The 20,911-nt window shown below is 43.6% G+C and overlaps 1 protein-coding gene across 1 annotated transcript; it reads right to left on the reverse strand.

The window, feature by feature from the left end:
- Positions 1-1,257: 1,257 nt before the first annotated feature.
- On the reverse strand, positions 1,258-20,662 carry LOC114599039 (cytochrome P450 4B1-like). The gene is made up of 12 exons (XM_077928760.1): positions 20,168-20,662; positions 9,501-9,642; positions 8,605-8,649; positions 7,935-8,062; positions 6,631-6,761; positions 6,084-6,235; positions 5,624-5,730; positions 5,009-5,199; positions 3,853-3,986; positions 3,227-3,291; positions 1,854-1,936; positions 1,258-1,523 (listed from the first exon to the last, which is right to left on the reverse strand). Exons 1-12 carry the CDS (start codon positions 20,357-20,359, stop codon positions 1,355-1,357), a joined length of 1,539 nt encoding a protein of 512 aa, XP_077784886.1. The 5' UTR covers positions 20,360-20,662; the 3' UTR covers positions 1,258-1,354.
- Between the last annotated feature and the right edge of the window lie 249 nt (positions 20,663-20,911).

Here is a 20,911-nt window from a genome sequence, read left to right on the forward strand (position 1 = left end):
TATTAATGGTGCCTACCAATATTTATTGGTCCCTCACGGGTGGTGAGAGATGTCACGTCCCGGTGTCTGGCCATTCTACATTCCCTGGCCAGCCACATTACAGGGCAGGATAGCCCACCCAAACTAAAGTTCTAAGAGCCTGCTCTCTCAAACCAGTGTCATGGTACCCAAGCCAGTTGCCTTGCAGGTGCAATAAAACTGCATGACAGCAATAATGAAACAGCACATTTCATAGAAAATATCCTTTCAGAATGTGATATGAAACAGAGAAAGCACTGTGGTTGGATTCCTCTCATCACACAATATGAATCAGAACCAAAGCTCCAGAAAGTAGTCATTCTGTGCCCTACTCTTTAGGCACAACTGAAAGGCACACAGAATCCAGTCAATTTCCAGTTCCTTATCCAGAAATGCAATTTTACAAAGAGAGACCCACCTTCCCACCAGGAAAGTCAGAGAATCCCTTACCATGAGGACATGGCCATATAGCCAGTGGCTGGGAGGTCCTGGGAAACTCCTAAAACCCTTGATCAGGTTCTGCCTTGTCTGAAATAGCTGGATGGCTTTCAGAGCCACGCAGGTGAAAATCAACATCACAGTCCAATAGAATCATAGAATCATAGAATCATAGAATCATAGAGTTGGAAGAGACCACAAGGGCCATCGAGTCCAACCCCCTGCCAAGCAGGAAACACCATCAGAGCAAAACTGAGAGAAACTCCTGGGGAGCCAGGACCACAAGGGATTGAATAGATTCTCCATCGCCAGCTGACTGCTGCTTTGTTTTTGCTCACTGTCTAGAATATGTCCTGAAGACTTTCTGATTTGGCTGGCGCTGCTGGCTCAAAATGCCAGAAGAACTTTGTGGCAGCTGATGCTGTAGTTATATGGGAACAGCTGGAACCTTTACTCACACATTCTAATAGAAAGAAGATTCCACCTAAACATTAGGAAGAACTTCCTGACAGTAAGAGCTGTTCGACAGCGGAATTTGCTGCCAAGGAGTGTGGTGGAGTCTCCTTCTTTGGAGGTCTTTAAGCAGAGGCTTGACAACCATATGTCAGGAGTGCTCTGATGGTGTTTCCTGCTTGGCAGGGGGTTGGACTCGATGGCCCTTGTGGTCTATTCCAACTCTATGATTCTATGATTCTAATATGTTCCGCCCATGGGCGCTAAATCCCCACCTTTTCCCCACATCATAGCTGGATCCAGATGAATGTTATTGGAAAATACTGTAATAATAATTCTTTGCATGTAGGATGTTTACATATTTTATCAGGGACAGTATGTATGTATTTATTGGCAGGAATTGAGAGTCCAGAAGCAAGCATTACTACTCTGGTAACAGCAGCCATCAGTGGAGAGCCTTCAGCTTCAGATATATCCCATTAATGGATCGGGTGACCACTTGCAGCATGGGAATCGGGAGGTTGGCAGGATCAGGAAAAAGCTCAAAGTGCAGGAGTGTCAATGCAAGAGCAACCTTCATCTCATTCATGGCAAACTGTTGTCCAATGCAGTTCCTGAGTAGAAGGAAGGGCAACATTACATTACAAACAGAAGAGCATTCCGCAGGTGGTCCAATGAGGGCCTTTTCGGTTGTTGCTCCTTCCCTTTTAGGTTTCGCATCCCAGAAATGAATGTCTGGCACCATCTTTGTTCTCTTTTGTATGCCCAACCCTTTTAAGATTTTGAGTATATATTGTTTTATGCTGGCAGTTAATTCTGCCTTGCTGTGGACTCATTCACAGTTTTATAAACCTTGAACACAGTTGTGTCTTTCATGGAAGATTAATGTCAATGTCTTCTTTTATGGAGGGAGCAGTGCAAAGTATAGGTGAGAAAATATTTACCTTGGCCCTGCAGCAAAAGGCAAGAAAGCATATGGGTGGCGATGCTTTGAATTCTCTGTGGAGAATCTTAGAGGATTAAATTCCTACAACAGAAAATAAGTCGTGGAATTTTGTATTAGAATGGCAACAGATATAGTGGCAAAAGAGGAAAAGGGGGCATTCCCAAAAAAGAATACTGTTCTATACCCACTTACCAGGTCATAATGCCCATTGAGCTCCATGGGGCTTAGTTCTGTATAGGATAATAGGATTGCACTCTTAGCAATATGTTTTCCCCAGTGTAATCTGAAGGAAAATTCCTTCATATCTATAAATGCCTGGGCCAAATGAGACATGATGTTAATTGCATCAGTGTGCATGTTTTTAAAACTGTGCACAGCCATTGGGGTGTCTGACCAGCAACAGGCCTGCAGGGCTTGGGAGGGAAATGCTAACCTTTCCCCCCTGCTGTGGTGCTGATGTTGCTCCTGAAGTTGCTCTTTGAATGGAGAGGGAAGCCTACACAGTTTTTGTAAGCAGCACTTTAGTGAATGGTGGGTGGGTGGATTTTTGGCAGAATACTTCCATAGCTCCTGACCTGGATTAGGAATGTTTTCTGGATTAGGATTCCACAGCAGCTTTGCCAATATATTTTGCAATGGCTTTCTTTCGCAATAGATCTTTGCCATTTTGTAAGTGCTTAAGCAAGATTTTAAGAATCATAACTACATAACATGTGGCCTGTCCCTCTGCTTAATTAGTACAGTATCTTCATCATATTGTTATCGAATTCTGTAGAGGGACACACTAAACTTGACATCAGAGTTGTGCAAAGATATATCCAAACATTTTTCTTTTTGCTAACAGCTGCTGGCAGGAAAGGGATTTGGATCAGAGTCATGGCACAGGGAGGAATTTGGCTCTACATGTGCACACACACACAGAAACACACACAGAGACACACACACTTTCACCAGCATCTCTCTCTCATGCACACACTCTAGACCTGGTAGTATCCACATAAGGAAATGCAGGCATCACCTGTGTTTATATGATTCTGCTCCACACCTAATATCATACCAGGGGGTAGATAGTTTAGTATTAGGCCATTGATATGGGGCAATGGACTAAATGTGCCTTTCTCACCTCCAAACTGGAATACGTCTGGATGCGTTTAGTAAGGTAAAACAAGCAAGAAACTGGTAAAACAAAACACTGGGATAAATCCACACATCTAGTCACACAGTGTTAGCGTGACAAACAATTGGCCTCTTTTCTTAAAGAAATTGTATGTGTCTATGGCACTTATTCCACCATCTTTTTCTCAAAACATGTCAACTTCTCTCAGTCTCACCAGAATGGTCTTGCTTAGGCTTTTCTCCTTTTATTATTACCTCAGGATTGTCCCAAATCTCAGGATTTCTGTGAAGACCATAAACATCCAATGCAGTTAGGAAGCCTGTGGAAAAAAAGAGACGCATCATCTATTATCATTTCATCAGCAGTGGCATTTACCAAAACTTTCATTCTCAATAACTTGCTGCAAAGAGAGGCAGATTTTCAGATTGTTGCACTGATAACCAGGATGATGCTGCACAGAGTACAGGAAGGCAGCTGGAAAGCATACGACTGTGCTTTCCTGGTCATGTAATATTTGTTTGTTTGCCCAAGGAATTCATTTAGGTGTAGGTGGGGCCTCAAGAGATAGTCCATCTAAGACCTAGCAGCTCCAGAAATTGTCCATCTGAACACAGGGGCTGTGTACCTCTGTGTCGGCATGCACACCTGTGTGTGTCCTCCACATATTCCCTGTGTGCACGAATGTGAGTGTGTGAATGCAAGAGTGTGCGGTGGCCGCATCACAGTTGGCAGGGTGAATGTGGACCACAAAAGGTTAGGCACCCTTGATGGAAGTTAAGTGACAGTGGAATTGAATAATGAGAACAGTGTGAGAATGAAGATGGAAGAGGAAGGGCCGAGTTCAAAGGAAGTCTGCAGAAGGGAGAGAGGGGAAGCCTACCTTTTGGTAAGGTTCGTCCATCAGCAAAAGTCACAGGAGAATTCAGTTCTCGTGCTATAAGAGGTACTGGAGGATAAAGCCGAAGGCTCTCCTTAATGCACATGGTGCTGTACGTCATCTTTCCCAAGTCATCCCTTAAAGACACCGCCCAAAATTACTGGAGTTAAGTCACATAAAGTTTTATTAAGAAGAAGGAAAAAGGAGACAGGGTGGAATCCAGTACCTACTCTTTCCTTGCTCAATACAAGTGTTGGGGAGAGGGGAGAAATTTGATTCAGTTCCTATTTAAGGTGAACTTACCTTACTCACACTTTCTGGAACAAGATGTGAGCTGAACACAGCCACCCTTCTAAATTTACACTTCTCCATCCAATTAACAAGTGTAAAAATGCACATGCTAGCTTAAAGCATGCATGGAGATGCATATATTAGTGAATATCTGTGCTTTTAGGGCTGTTTTTAGCAGGGTTATGCACTTCTTTTTTTAAAAAAAAAATTATATTGATTGTGGGGGTTTTAGGTTTATTTATTTTAATTTATTCTGTTAGACACCTTGTTTTGTTATAGTATGAGTAAATAAGTTAAATGATTGATTGAATGAAATACAGCATACAAAACTGGGTTGTTGTTTTTGTTTGTTATGGGAAATTAAACCATGCAGGAAGTCTACCTGGAAAACAAATCATGCAGGAATCCCACCTGAATAGAGGAGGCTCCCCTCTTTAGAAGTTATCAGGACATTAGAGATCAGGCGTATTGGTGGGCTCAGTCCACAGCCCATCTGTTGTAACTGTGTTACCTCTTCATGCAAGTAATGGGTGAGGGAAGCTAATTGTGTCCTACTTTTTGAAGAGCTATCTCTTTTTGATAATAGATTTTGATTTTTGCATTACTTTTGGCGATACAAGCATGATCACACTAGCTACAGTACATCCGTGCAGCAGCCATAGCAGTGATTTAAATATAGAAATAGAAATCAGAGCTTCTTTTCCTACAGTATAGGACTGGCCCATCTTCCCTGGAACTTACTCAACCTGAGGCATTGTGGTCAGACTACTATGATCCTAAACTACTCTGCAGTGTTGCTCTCCTTCAGAAACCTCATAACATGACCCAGGAAATAAACATTTAAAGTTGAACAATAATTTAGTCTGACCATTGTATCTCTTCCTGTTCCCCAAGAAGCTCCATGATCTCCTCTCTGCATCTCTGCTGATGTTCAGGGTTCTGGGCCATACAATAAAAGAGCCAAGAGATTCCACTAGCTGTGGTATCATGACCTTCGAACATGAATGTGTCCACTTCTGCACGTATGTCTTCATCGGACAATGGATTTCCATTTTCATCCTAACCGCACACGGAACATAGTGTTTTATAGGATTAGTGAGATCCAATATTTAAAGTTCTCCAAGACCCTCCTCCCTCTCCCACCTCACATCAAAGAAGGGGGAGGTGCTTCAGAAAGCAGTTTGCCAAGCTGCTCTCTGAAGCACCACCCCCAAACTAAACAGCTCACCTGGACCACCTGCCACCCATGATGCTTGCTCACACGTTCCTACCCACCATTCTGCCATTGTGCTGGAGTTGACAGGGCCACCTGTCAGCAGCCAGACAAACTGCAGTGTGATGACAGCCTTACAATTTCATGTATATATTGCAGACCATGGGAGTTTTGCTTGGGCTATGTCATCTGAACAGAAGAGAGATGGCTGGAAAAGCCCTTGGCAATATAGCATGGCAGGCATAGGTGCATTATTTTTACAATGTCCACCTTTGCGCAAAGAAGAATATCCAGGAAGTCCAAATGCCTCTTCTTCAGAATATTTTCAAGCTCTTTCTCATTCTTGAGGGAATCCTTCCTCTCGCTTATTACCTTCTCTGCATTGAAAACAAACAGTATGAAATGAATAAAGCTATGTGTAAGAGGCAAGCAAATATATTCAACCTTTTTAGATTTCTCATTTCTCTAACTTTCCTAATAAGTCCACTGTGTTACTAATCATTTAACCCATATTAAAAAAAAATTCTCTTCTTTTCACACCTACATTTTATATGCCCTTAGTACATCATACCAACACTGTTACAATTTTTAATTTTCCTAATAGTACTGAAACAGTATGTTTTTGCTTTTGAATTTTCTATTATGAAATAAATTTATATATTAGCTCAGAAGAAGAAGAGGAGGGAGATCAGGAGGAAGAAGTTGTTGCCAGGGAGTAAAAGTTACATACCTGTGTGATGGTGGGCTATTTTGCAAGCTTTGTAAAACTGACGCCCTTTGGAGCTCAACCGGTAAATGAGATCATTGTGATGCCAAGGTGTTTTCAGTCTCTGATAGAACAGATAGCTGAGATCAAATACAGTTTGAATGTAGGAATTGTCTCTGTGGACAGTAGGAAAGTAGAAAAAAATATAAGCACAAAATGAAGACAAAAAAGGTTAGATGACATGTTTATTAAAAGTCCCATTTCTAGATCCATTTCTATTTGAGATCAGAGGTAGGGGAGAGTGGCATTGTTTTGTAGTGGTTCCACTCCTTCTTCAATGGAAGATTCAGCACAGACAAAAGAAAGTATTTCTTTGCACAGTTAAACTATAGAATTTGCTCATGAATGATGTAGTGATGTCCATCATCCTGAATGGCTTCATATGCAGATTGCAGAGGTGATTGCAACGTTGGGCTTGCTTCTCATGTCATTGGTAGCCCATGGCACAAAAAAGAAAGACTGTATCGGCCTGTGGCTCCCACCTTGCCTTAAATAGGCATCTTATACTCACCTGTCCGTTTCAGCATTTTTCTGGTAGCTGAAGGCACATTTCATAATAGTATCAAGAGTCATCAGACTGACATGTTCGAACATCTCCACTGATGCTGTGCCATTCTTTGGTACCAGCTTTCCCCATATATCCTAATATTTTAGGAAAGGAACAGAAATGAGAAGTCTCATTCTGGGAAAGTCTCTTGAATGATTAGATGATTCGTTATTAGATACTGGAACAATATATGATCTGCTGTGGTCAATATATGAAAACTTTAGATTGTCCAGTATGTCAGTGACTGCCCAACTATGGATTTTGCTAGTTAATTGCAGAATAAGTTATATTTTCTGTGACAGAACTGAGCATTCTCCATGCTGCCCATTAACTTTCCCCTGCAAATGATCCTTGCATTTGGGAAATGGTTTTGCTAAGATTGCTCCTTCATGGATCACTGCCTTGCCGTGGCGAAGGGGCTTGAATAACTCAGAGAAGCTATGAGCTATGCCGTGCAGGGCCACCCAAGATGGACAGGTCATAGTGGAGAGTTTTGACCAAACGTGATCCACCTGGAGCAGGAACTGGCAAGCCACTCCAGTATCCCTGCCAAGAAAAATCTTTGCTAAGATTATGTGCAGCTGTCCCTTGAGAGAGACTTGGCTGTATGCTTCAGGGTTGGGTGGCTGAATGTGTACCCGGAAACAAAGAAGACAGGTCAGGAGATTCTCAGGAGCTAATGAACTGATCATTAATTCACAGGACTATCAAGGAAAGGGTGATAGCAGGCATTCCAGTCAAAAACGCTGTCTGCAAATGTAAACACAGCTTTGGCATACAATTCTAGCTAATACAACACTGAACAACCCTTCAAAGTGATGCATTTTAATATCACACAAAGAAAGCTAATGGTAGTCAGCATCTGTGTGCATGCACACGAAAGCTCATACCAAGAACTAACTTAGTTGGTCTTTAAGGTGCTACTGGAAGGAATTTTTTTTGTTTTGTTTATCTTGAGAAAGTGAATGAACTAATTAAGACAATATTAAGTTTCACAGGTTTATGAAGGAATTTTAGAATTCAATACTGCTGCAAACTTATTGCCTGAGACCCAAAGGGCTGCTCAACTAGCTTCACACTTTGATGGGGGCTTCTTAATTGTACTTTTCAAAAGATCTTTGTGGTATGTCAGAGGAGGCTTTCAGGTCGCAGAAAGAGTCTGCTCTGGCCCTCTGAGTCTGCTCAAAGCAGGACTGAGATCATGAAGGTGGATGAGCAACTTCTTAGACTGGAGCTGACCTCCTGAAAGTAGCAGTGGGGTTTCTTACCAGCATCTCCTTGACTGATTCTGCCATAAGACTCACATAAGGCTTCAGAATATTGTAATGGAATCCGGGAGTCAGCAGTTTCCGGTGCTGCTGCCACTTTGGCCCATTCAGGACGAGAAGCCCCCTTCCTGCCAGGAAAAGGAAGGAAAATGAGGAACAGAAGCCCAAGATAATGTTGTCTTTCATAGGAACATACACCAGGGTCAGGGTCACATGGTAAATTATCCATCACAGATGACAGGGTTTACAGCACTATATTTGACCCATTGAAGTAGGGACTTAATTGCTGGAACAATTCAAGTTAAGAATCTATTTACCTACTAAAGGATTTCTGAAACATGGAATGCAGTGTGTATATTTCCTTATAACCCAAGAAGTCCATCTTCATAGACTCTATAAGTACAGACTTTTGAGATTGTAGGGAAACATCCTATAGAGTCTGATTCCTGAGCAAAATGGGCAGAAATCAGTTGGCCAAAGGAATAAAGCTGGCACTGTAGCCTCCTGTAAGGCACCAGTGGGGAAGGCACCAGCTTAACAAATACTAGCAGCTTCCTGTAGACCCAAAGGAACACTGAACTTTGAAAGCTGAGAATATATGTATATGCTCGATGCAAGAATATCACATTAAATTCAGGAATACATGAAATTAGTGAGAGAAAATACATACCAATCCATGGAATTAGGAAGTCGTATGCTACAAGAGCTTTAGGATCTGAATAGTGTGATAAATGAGAGGAAATGCGCTTAGCATGAGATGGTAAAGAACTATTTGTGAAAACCAATTAAAATGTTTAATTTGCTAAATTGCACTCTGTTGCCTCAAGCCAGGGGATTCCTATGGGCACCCAGAGCTCCCTCACTTGCCTCTCCTTGCTTTTCAGCAGCCAGATCCAATGCACACTCCCACATCTTTGCACATGAGAATTAAGACAAACAACCTTTTCCTTGCCCAGCCTCCATTGGGCAAATAGTTGTGTTTCCCCCACTTTCCAAAATGAACTATCCAAGTCTCCAGGGTTACTGAGTGGGGGAGCAGGTGGACATGATCCCCAATATTGAAATGTCTGCCCCCCAAATTCTGCAGTGGGTGCACCCAACCACCGCATGGCATGGCATGCTGACGTCATGTGCACACACTGCTGGGCATGCGTGAACAGTGTGCTGACGTCACATAGCCCCAAGCCCACTCAATGATGGGTTCAAGGCAGTGTGTCTGTAGGTCTCTAATATACCTGTTGAACTTTGTAGCCTGCAATGTGCCTTCTCTATTAATCCGATCTGAGCATTAAAGACTTGGAGAGAACTAGAGCTGGGAGCTGGGAGTTCTTTGCCTGGCAGTGAGGGACTGATGGGAGTTGTAGTTCAAGACATCTTAAAGGCACCAGCTTGGGGAAGGTTGCTTTAGGAGGGCCTTGAAATATGAATCACTTACATTTGTATCTCAATAAAAGCAAAGAGCAGTGCAACTTACTGCCCAGAGATAAATGCATGGATAATTTTTACAACCTCTAGCATATTCATGTAACTTCACGATCAGAAGGATGTAAGATACACATTTCTTACCACCTCTGCTGTACACGGCCTTTGCATATTCAGGGTGGTTGAGGGCCAGGAAAGCCAAGAAAGTTCCATACCAAAGGGGATGGCAGTGCGGGTACTTTTCTGTCCATGCTGCTATGTTCAGGAATTCTTCTTCTGGTTTCATCTGCATCATTTATTTATTTATTTTTTAAAAAAGATCAGTAGTCAGTTTACATCTCGGACACCGTGATTAAATGTTTAGTTCAGGATGAAATCAGACTTAGATGGTTATATAATGCAATGGTTTATAACTTTAAGCTAGTTAAATTATTTTTGCATGCCACAACGGCCGCCCAAATATTACTTGCTAAAAATTGGAAAACACAAGAACTACCAACAGTGGAAGATTGGCAGATGAAGATGATGGACTTTTCGGAGCTAGCTGACCTGACTGGAAGAATCCGCGACCAGAAAGAAGAGGAGTTTCAAGAGGACTGGAGGAAATTCAAGGACTATTTGAATAAATATTGTAATATAAAAAATTAGAAATTACTTGAAAGAAACAAATAGGCCTAGGATTAAATTAAGTTATAATTAAATAAATGGGATTTAGAATGTTAAGAAAAGTGAATAAGATGGAGTATAATTGGAAATTGTTTTAGTTTAATAATGATATTGGAAAGCTGTTACTTTTAATTACAAGGAAACGCAGAAGGGAGGGATTTGAGGAAGTCAACCAAGATGTTTAAAAGGTTGGATTTGTGAAGAATTAAGTTTGTTGTTATTGTTTATCTGTTTATTGTTCCCCCTTTTTCTGTCTTCTTTTTTTCTTTTTCTTTTTCTGTTTTTGTGTATCATTTTGCTTTGTGGTTTGTGTTATCACTGTGGAAAATTTAATAAAATTTGTTTTAAAAAATAATATAACTTTAAGCTAGGATGCATATTTAACAATGGAATTATTCACCCCCTTGGCTCTGTCCTAACACCCCAGTCTTTTAAAACCTGCTTTCTTTCTGTTCTGCACTAAACCTCACAGGTGTAGAAGAACATACACTGCTTAAGAATGATAAAGCCTCTGATGTCTAAATTTTAAGAAGAAAACAGCCACCAAATAATACAGATAGAAAAACCATTTTTCCTAATTGAAATAAATTGAACCATTATAATAACATTATTATATAGTGTTTATGATTGATTATGCTTCTTTATGTGTGCAAATCTTTCCTCTGTTTTAGGTAAGATTGCATAAGAGAAATAGATCAATCACAAATGCAAAGATTTGCACGTCCAATAGGGGAGCCAGGGAGTAGAGGCTGAATGTGGAACTAGAGATTCATGTCTTGGGGAGTCCACAATACATGGCATGACCCTGTTCAAAATTTCAGTCCTCCAGTAGGAGGCTAATATAGATATACACCCAATGCCTGAGCCAAAGTCTACCTATACCTGTAATCAATAAAGTTGTGACCACTTTTTACCCCAGATCGTTGTCTTGTCATGTTTGTTCCTTTACAAAGGAGGGTGCTGTGACAGGGCCCACAGTAGGATATTACAGAGAACATAATAGGACAAGTGCAGGGAACCTTTGGCTCTCCTGAATTTGCTGAACTACAACTCCCATCAGCCTTAGCAAGCATGAGCAGTGGCTATGGCTGATGGGAGTTGTAGCTAATAATAATAATAATAATAATAATAATAAATTTTATTTATATCCCGCCCTCCCCAGCCGAAGCTGGGCTCAGGGCGGCTAACAACAATCAAATAACCAAATAGTTGAATAATCACACATTCTAAAATATTTCATTATAAAAATTAATTAAAATCAAATTGATGGCAACCAAAATAATGTGCAGGTTGCCAGAGGAGGGAGTCAGGCTGCGCCCTGACCAAAGGCCTGGTGGAACAACTCTGTCTTGCAGGCCCTGCGGAAAGATGTCAGGTCCCGCAGGGCCCTAGTCTCTTGTGACAGAGCATTCCACCAGATTGGAGCCGCAGCCGAGAAGGCCCTGGCTCTAGTTGAGGCCAGCCTAACCTCTCTGAGGCCTGGGACCTTAAGGATGTTTTTATTTACAGATCGTAGGTTTCTCTGTGGGGCATACCAGGAGAGGCGGTCCCGTAGGTACGAGGGTCCTAGGCCGTATAGGGCTTTAAAGGTTAAAACCAGCACCTTAAACCTGATCCTATACTCCACCGGGAGCCAGTGCAGGTGGTATAGCACCGGGTGAATGTGATCTCGCAGCGAGGACCCCGTAAGGAGTCTCGCTGCGGCATTCTGTACCCGCTGGAGTTTCTGGGTCAGTCTCAAGGGCAGCCCCACGTAGAGCGAGTTACAATAATCCAGTCTGGAGGTGACCGTCGCATGGATCACAGTGGCTAGGTCAGGGCGAGAGAGATAAGGGGCCAACTGCTTAGCTTGGCGGAGATGAAAAAATGCCGCCTTAGTTATAGCTGTAATCTGCGCCTCCATAGAGAGGGAGGTATCGAAGATTACACCCAGACTCTTAACGGACGGTGCTGGCACCAATTGCACCCCCGCAAGAGATGGGAGTTGCCCCCTCGATCCCATATCGTCCCGCCCCAGCCAGAGGACCTCTGTCTTCGCAGGATTTAACTTCAACCGGCTCCCACGTAACCATCCAGCCACAGCTTCCAGACATCTGGTCAGTGTGTCTGGGGCCGAGTCAGGATGGCCATCCATCAACAGATAGAGTTGGGTGTCATCAGCATACTGATGGCAACCCAGCCCAAAACTCTGGACAAGCTGGGCGAGGGGGCGCATAAAGATGTTAAAAAGCATCGGGGAGAGAATCGCACCCTGAGGCACTCCACACACCAAGGAGTGGCGCGATGACAATTCCCCCCCAAGCGCCACCCTCTGTCCCCGACCAGAGAGAAACGAGCGCAGCCATTGAAGGACTGTGCCCTGGATCCCCACGTCGGCAAGGCGGTGGTCCAGGAGTTCATGATCGACCATGTCAAAGGCTGCTGACAGATCTAGAAGAATCAGCAGCCCCGACCCACCTCGATCCAGCTGCCTGCGGAGATCATCTGTTAGGGCGACCAGAGCCGTCTCGGTCCCATGACCAGCGCGGAAGCCGGACTGGAATGGATCCAGAGCAGATGTTTCATCCAGAAACCTACCAAGCTGTTCAGCAACCGCTCTCTCAATCACCTTACCCAGGAATGGAAGATTCGAGACCGGGCGGTAATTGGATAGATCTAAGGGATCTAATGATGTTTTCTTTAAGAGCGGACGCACCACCGCCTCCTTCAGTTCCCCTGGGAATGTCCCGGTGCCAAGGGACAGATTGATGATAGCCCCCAGGGGGGCCTGCACCTCGTCTGGACACGCTCTAATCAGCCAGGACGGGCACGGGTCGAGAGGACAAGTGGTGGGCTTTCCAGCTCGGAGGAGTCTGTCCACATCGGCTGGGGATATCCGGTCAAAGTGGTCCAATACTGGACCCGAGGACAGTCGAGGGGCCTCCAGTTCCTTTATTGTATCGAAATTGGCGGGGAGGTCATGGCGGAGCAACAGGACCTTCTCCGCAAAAAAGCTCGCAAATGCCTCACAGCTGTGTGTCCAATTGTTATTTAAATTTGGCTGTCCTTCGAGGGACGTTAAAGATCGAATTATACTAAATAATTGCGCCGGGCGAGAGCTAGCGGATGCAATGGAGGCCGAGAAGTAGGACTTCTTAGCGGCCTTCACTGCCATCTCATAGGTTTTCATAAAAACTCTATAGGATGTTCTTGAAGCTCCGTCACGGGCACCCCGCCATACTCGCTCTAGCCGTCTGAGGTCCCGCTTCATTTTCCGGAGCTCCTCGGTAAACCAGGGAGCCCGGTTTCTGCGGGGACGCAGAGGGCGCTTAGGTGCGATCTCATTGATGGCTGCCAGGAGCTGGGTATTCCAGCCCTCAACAAGCTCAGTCAATGAGTCGCCAGGGGGAGCAAGGTCCCGCAAGGCCTGACGGAATCTATCAGGGTCCATCAGCCTCCGCGGGCGAGCCCAAATCGGCTCGCCACCCAAGCGGGGTGGGGGTGGAACGTCAATCCTGGCTTTCAGAGCGTAGTGATCAGACCATGGCACCTTCATCGAAGGAAACATGATCACATCTATACCGACGCCAAAGATCAAATCCAGCGTGTGGCCTGCTTGATGGGTGGGGCCCGAAACAAACTGGGAGAGCCCTAGTGTCGCCATGGAAGACACCAGGTCCAGAGCCTGTGAGGAGGGAGTGGCATCAGCATGGATGTTGAAGTCCCCCAATACCAATAGGTTAGGGAACTCCAAGGCCCAGCCGGCCACCGCCTCCAGCAGGCCTGACAGGGTGGCTGCTGGTGCGCTAGGTGGCCGGTACACCAGCCAGACAGCCAAGCTCACCTCGGAGCCCCACACTAGGCCAACACATTCAATGCCAGGGATCGATGGCGATGGTAGAGCCCTGAAAGAACAATCTTCCCGGATTAATAATGCCACCCCTCCCCCCCGGCCCACCGTCCGTGACTGGTGGAGGACGGAGAAACCCGGGGGCGCCATCTCTCGTAAGGTAACAGTATCCCCTTCGCGCACCCAGGTCTCCGTCACACAAGCCAGGTCGGCCCCCTGAGAGATGAAGAAATCTCGCAGGGTGGCGGTTTTGTTGCCTATAGACCTGGCATTGCACAATACCAGTGACGGAGGTGAGTAATCCTTGCTCACCCTACCCTCGTCTCTCGGGATGGGGCGCAGATTGGAAGGGGTACGAGCATATCCGTATCTCGATCCCCTTCGCCTATAACATCTGCCCCCACCGCCATGCCTCCCTCGCCCCTCCATAGTAGGAATCCCAAGCCTCTTATTCGCCTCCATGATGTTCCAGCTAAGTATTGGTAATGTCGGGGCCTTGTGCTGTCCCGGTAATTGTCACTTTGAGATGTTTAATGGGTTCTTGGAGGTAGAACGAGGACCCATAAGGAAATCGGTAATTTTAGTTTGTGCGGATAGGGTCTTCTTCTGTGTTGATTGAATCGATGATTTGGTAGCATTAACAGGCAGGAAGGGTTTTGCCGGGGAGGAAGAATTAGGCAAAGTTGGTGAAGTCGGATGCTGTTCGTTGAGGTGAGTAGTAGCAAATCTTTGATGGGCTATACTAGTAGATCCGTCAGAGTTGTCAGTCTTAACCAGGGTAGCGCTAAGAAGTGTTCCAGTCATCACTTGTAGTTGCTGCGCCGATGGGGAAGAATTATCACACGGATGTATAGAAGGACGAGAACGTGGGGATGGTGCCTGCGTAGTCATTTCCTGGTGATCTTCAGGCAGGGTAGATTCTAGCTCAGGCATTGAGGCAAAGGAATCATCAGCTTCCATATTTTGATTGGACATCAGGTCTGAAACGGGAGTATTGAGTTTATCGACTTCCTCCACGATAGAATGGTGCTGTTGGTCAACAGGTGACTGCTGATTCAGATCAATAGGGGATGACAAAGTAACAGGTTGAGACATTATCAAGGCATTTGATGGAGACGCCTTGTGGGACGTGGAGCGCCTGCTCTCCTCTCTCATCGGCATAGAGGGGTCCCCTTGCGATAAGAGTCTTTGTTTGAGTAGATCCAATCTATCGAGAATAGCCTGCTGTTCTTCTGAAGGGAGTTTTCCATAAGAGGAGATAAGATTTCTCTCTTCAGGGATATTCCAATCTCCACTCGCAATTGGATCATTCCTCTGTGTAACTAGATGGGCACTTGGGGTCGCAGTTGGAACAGGGGGTACCCGGCTAGGTGTTTTTCCCTTTATTATAGGGACAGAGGAAGGAAACGGGCGTTCATTTCCGGTTAAAATGTTGGGAAAAAGAGGTTTAACACTCGTGTCCTTAAAGACTCTTGTTGTTACAATCTCCCAGGGTGCCAGCCGAACTTTTTGTCTTGCAAGAAGATGTGGGATCCTTGCAGACTGGAAGGAGAGCATAAATTTCCTTGGCCAAGGCGTGGCATTTAGGGGTACTACAGATATAAGATCTATCTGGGAAAAAGGAATATTTAGCAAATCACGTAGGTACCCTTTAGCCATCATCAGGTTATTCCACCTAAGTCTGGGGGCGTCACGGGAGAAAATGGATAGACATATTTTATTGGGTTGAAAAATCAAGGATTGCTTATTCCTTTGGGGCAGTGGCAGCCTGCACCTTGAGCCCTTAAGGAGAGATTTCTGGTCATGTTGTCTCTTTAAGGCACTCACAAGCTGCACAGGGGATTGGTTGTCATGTTGTCTCTTTAAGGCACTCACAAGCTGCACAGGGGATTGGTGCAAATTAGATAGCACAGTTGAGGAAGATAGATGAGCCAGAAAGGCCCGTGTAAGTTTATTCAATGACAAAGAAATCCCCTCCAATTCCTTGAAAATGAAGCTTAAAGTCCTGATTACCAGTTGTATTTGATCAGGTACTAATTCATGAGCAGATTGTCCTAATGCTTCCCGTTTCAGTGATGGAGGTGTAATTAAGGTGTCAGAAAGGAGGGCTTCCCTATGGCTTCCATCCTCCGTTGGATCAGCTAGCTTTTCCACTCTCCTTGATCATGCAGAGGCCAGAAGCGGTTGTATGTTTCGACCGCAGAAACAATTACTTGCTCCGTTTTGCTGTTATTGTTAGTAGATGGTGGGGGAGATTCAAGCTTTGGCTGCTTTACTCTCGGAGATGAACAACCTTTCTCAGCAGACCTTGGTCGCTTGCCATGACCCATTTGTCGCTGTCTCACTAACTAGGAGATTCAAAGTAGAGGTAAACGGAGATAAAAGAGAACTTATCTTTTATGGACGCAACTCTCTGCAACTCCTCCTCCACTGCTCAACATAAACCAGTCTTCAAGGCAGCGTTGCTAATCAGTTGCAGGCTTTCTCAGCAGAAGATTAGAATATCCTTGTTGATACGTATATTGGCCCCGACAGACCAACCGTAGAAGTAAAACAATTAAAACTTCCAACAGTGGTAAAATAATTTAAAAGTCTAATAAAACAGCTATAAAGACGGCTGTAAAAGGCTATAAAAGGCAATAAAAGGTTTGTAATCCGGAGGGTTCACGAAGGAGAAGTTGTTACAGCCGCCATCTTCTTTGGCTCCTTGAAAACAACATCTAGCGAGCCAAAGGTACCCTGGACCTGTTGTGGGACATATAAGTGTCAACTAACAGGAGAGAGACTGGAATATGCCTATGATAAATGTGTGCACACATTTTGAGTTTTCCATCATAAGCATGAGTATTAGAGGAGAGAGGCTCTTTTAAAAACATTGAAAACTAAGGTTTTCCAAGATAACTCCTTCTCTTGATGAAAGAAAATGTGTTGTTTCCCCTCCACCTGCCAAGCAATCATCTGAGCCAGCAAAAGGTTGCAGAGTGCTAGGCATACATGAACAATGTCTCATGGAAGACTTCAGTGGTATGTTGAAGTTGCATCATTGATTTTCAGTTTAAAATAAGCAATGGTAATTTAATAATTGCTTGTTGGCTGTCAGTTTCTTGACCTAGTTATGGATCAGGCTTTTCTTTTCAAAGTAAAATAAACTCTGTATGCCAGTCTTCTGTTTAGGAAAAAGAAAATATGCCCCCCCTCTGAATTTAAAAGCTTGAGATTCCATAACACAAGAGTCACAACTGTGCAAATTTGCACTCAGAATCCTTCTCATTTTTTCATAATGGAATGGCATTCCAAATTGGCACTTTACTGAAAGTGTATTTCTCCCCCGACCACAAGTGCCTAATGATAAGAAAATATTCAGCAGGTATCAGTCAAGGCCAAGTTAATGTTATACTTCTAGAATGTACGATGGGTGTGGAATAATCATATCATCATAAAGTCCTTAAGTCATGACCAGATATGCTGTTTATGCTGCTCTTCGTGTTCAGCACAGATTATATGAGGTTCTCTATTATTTTCCTTCAAAGTGCTCTCAGGAAGAAATGTTTGCTTCTACTGGCTGAGTAGATTCTTTGGTTTCTGAATGTTGACTTAAATGTTCGCAGTTGAACCCTGTATCTGGCAATGGCTGAAAGCTTTTAGTACAAACTTGATGAGAGATTCCATCATTTGTCGCTTCCTTGCATTTCAAAAAGTGTGAAACAAACAAGATATGAGGAAGTAATGGCATGAAGCACTCCTTACAGCTTGGCTCAGCCTAATGGCTGGCAGATCTGCTATAGCTGATCTCTAGTGCTATTGCTGCAGTTTGTAATCATTTACCTTGGATCTAGTTACAGGCAGGTAGCCGTGTTAGTCTGCCGTAGTCAAAACAAAATAAAAATAATCGATTCAGTAGCACCTTATCTTCAGATAACAGAAGTGTGCATGCACACGAAAGCTCATACCAATAACAAACTTAGTTGGTCTCTAAGGTGCTACTGGAAGAATTTTTTTATTTATTTACCTTGGAATATGACTTAGTTTAAAGTTCAGCAATGTTCTGAACTGAGCACAATGTCCCCGCAAAGCTCTTCTCTAGCTTGGAATGTAAACTGAACTCCTGAGTAGGGATACTGATTCAGTTCACATTTAAAGGTGGATATGCAAAATTCTCCAGGGACGCGGGTGGCGCTGTGGGTAAAACCTCAGTGCCTAGGACTTGCCGAACGCATGGTCGGCAGTTCGAATCCCCGCGGCGGGGTGAGCTCCCGTCTTTCGGTCCCAGCTCCTGCCCACCTAGCAGTTTGAAAGCACCCCTAAGTGCAAGTAGATAAATAGGTACCACTTTATAGTGGGAAGGTAAACAGCGTTTCCGTGTGCTGCACTGGTGCTGGCTCGCCAGATGCAGCTTGTCACGCTGGCCACGTGACCCGGAAGTGTCTCTGGACAGCGCTGGCTCCCGGCCTCTTAAGTGAGATGAGCGCACAACCCTAGAGTCGGACACGACTGGCCCATACCTTTTATGCAAAATTCTCATGTTCCAAAACAATATGAGAATCAAAACACAACCGTCCTGTGAAATTCACAGTTACCTGAATTTTGTAACTTTGTTCTCCAAGCAAATAATTTTTAGAAAAATGTATATATTATGTAAAGGTGTGCATAAAAATAAACATACGTAAAAAATAATGTACAAAGATGCACAATATAGGGAAAAAATGTTTTCAAAAATGTGTGTACAGTGGTACCTCTGGTTACGAACTTAATTCTTTCTGGAGGTCCGTTCTTAACCTGAAACTGTTTTTAACCTCAGGTACCACATTAGCTAATGGGGCCTCCCACTACGGCCATGCCACTGCTGTGCGATTTCTGTTCTCATCCTGAGGTAAAGTTCTTAACCCGAGGTACTACTTCCAGGTTAGCGGAGTCTGTAACCCGAAGTGTTTGTAACCCGAGGTACCACTGTATTAGTTAAAAGTGTATTAAAAATGTGTTTCTTAGGAGACATTTACGGTAAAATGCTAAATAATTTGCATAATTTTTTTAATTTTTGTTTAAAAATCATAATCTGCAAGTTAATGCAGAAATGTGGAGAACCAAATTTAAATCTGGACAAATAGGCATAGCTGTCAATGTTTCCCTTTAAAGGGAAATTCCCTTATTCCGAATAGGATTCCTCGCAAGAAAGGGAAAAGTTGACAGCTATGCAAATAAGAAACAGACAGCGCTGAGACTGAGAGATTATTCATCCTTATTTCTGAATATACATAGTCAGTAATCAACAGACCAGGTACAGTACCCCAAGCTAGCTGCCTTGTAGGTTTAAACAGACTGAATGACAACATTAATGAAACAGCACATTTGATATAAAATATGCTTTCAAAATGTGACATGAAGCTGAGAAACTGCTGTGGCTGGATTCCACTTAGCACAAAATATGCATTGGAACCAATGCTCAAGAAAGCAGTTGAAATTGTGCTGATGTTGTTTTATGTCTCTATTTTGTTTCTGGACTAACAGGCAGCAGAAGTTCACAAGCATCCTTAGACTCTACCTGCCTTGGTACAACAAGCTGCATTCTGCAAGATGCCTCTTTTAGCCAGGCTGTCAAGAGTGTTACACATGTTTTACAACAAATATATGGGGCCAATGGTTTGTCTTGATCACCTACCACAATACCAAAATAAAGTGTGTGTGCCTTTCAAACAAGTGGAGTGAAACTTTGTTTCTGAGATTTAAATGTTCATTCTCCACATACATAGCAGAAACTTTTTGGGTGATTTAACATACTGCTGTGGCATGAGGACAAAGAAAGTACTATGTGGAGAAGCCATATTGGAAAAGGGAATGTTTTGCTTACTTGATACAGCAAACATGTATGAAATAATCATAATTAAAATACAGATAAAATCACTAAAACTTTTTTAAAAGATATAGGTCACTAAATCATATGGTTGAGTAGGCTTGGTGAAATAAGGACGTGTTCAGTCAGTGTCCAAACCACTGTGGTGAGGGTTCCTGCCTAGTGTCAATAAATAGGGAGAGAGTCCCAAAGCACACAAAAATATTTACTTCTCGCAAATGTGGACAAACATTACACAGCACTTTTAAAAGTGCAAGCAGACTTTTACTTGCATTTGAAAGGGTTAAGACCTTCTCCTAAATCTCTGTTAGTAGAAAAAGCAAGCGAAAAGCACATTTCTCACTATGTTTACATAACACAGAAGAATGTGGGCATTAATCCATTACTTTCTTAGCCTAAAGCTTAGCAAATACATAGATAAAGACACTTTCTCCACCACCCTCACTCTGCCACACACAGCCACCTTACCATTTTGACATGGCCATAAAGCCAGTGAGCGGGAGGTCCTGGAAAACTGCTGAGAACTTTGACCAGGTACTGTTTTTTCCGATACAGCTGAACAGCTTTCAGGGCCACATAGGCAAAGCTCAAAATAATTGTCAAGTGGAAAATATGAGATAAATCCCAAGGCAGCCAAGACCAAGAAGAATTTAGGACCATCTCTGGAACAGTTTTGACACTCCCACCTTGGTTTACTGTGCCTTCTTCCACTGAGCTCCTATTGCTAAAAGTGCCAGGTCTAGAAGAAGTTCTAGTCCTAATACTGAACACTATCTTTTTGCAAATTGCTGTAATCTCTGGTACAGTACCAGGAAAACCAGAAGTATTCGCCTGCAAGAACCACCCACGTACTTCCCCTCAAAGATTAAATTTAGTGACTAGAGGAACTGTAATTTGAGTCCAGCCAAAGTCTACAAGGTGGGGCCAACAACCAATAACATTCTCCCTTTCAGCTTTCCTTTTTCTCTGCCAAGAAACAGTGTAACAACTATTGTGCCCTTTAATATCTATTCAGTCATAAAATATGCAGTTCCTACATGTGACTATGTTGGATGTGAATGTATGTGTGTGTGTGTGTTGAGGTCATATAATTACGCTCTGTAAGCATTAACCTGAGTTTTATTGTATGAAAGTACAATATCTAATGTATTGCCATGTCACAAGGTCCCAGATTGCACAGCTCAAGCTTCTGATAGCAGGAGCTGAGAAGCA

Source organism: Podarcis muralis, chromosome 5 (assembly GCF_964188315.1).
Source record: "Podarcis muralis chromosome 5, rPodMur119.hap1.1, whole genome shotgun sequence".
In the NCBI taxonomy this organism is placed as follows: domain Eukaryota; kingdom Metazoa; phylum Chordata; class Lepidosauria; order Squamata; family Lacertidae; genus Podarcis; species Podarcis muralis.

Bases quoted from the DNA above. Each gene is read 5' to 3' on its own strand.
- LOC114599039 (XM_077928760.1), bottom strand. From the start codon at position 20,359: ATGGTCCTAAATTCTTCTTGGTCTTGGCTGCCTTGGGATTTATCTCAT. The intron at 9,643-20,167 runs GTAAGGTGGCTG...TAAATGATGCAG, and splicing joins TTTATGGCCATGTCAAAATG to ATGAAACCAGAAGAAGAATT. The intron at 8,063-8,604 runs GTATGTATTTTC...TTTTCCTGGCAG, and splicing joins CTTCCTAATTCCATGGATTG to GAAGGGGGCTTCTCGTCCTG.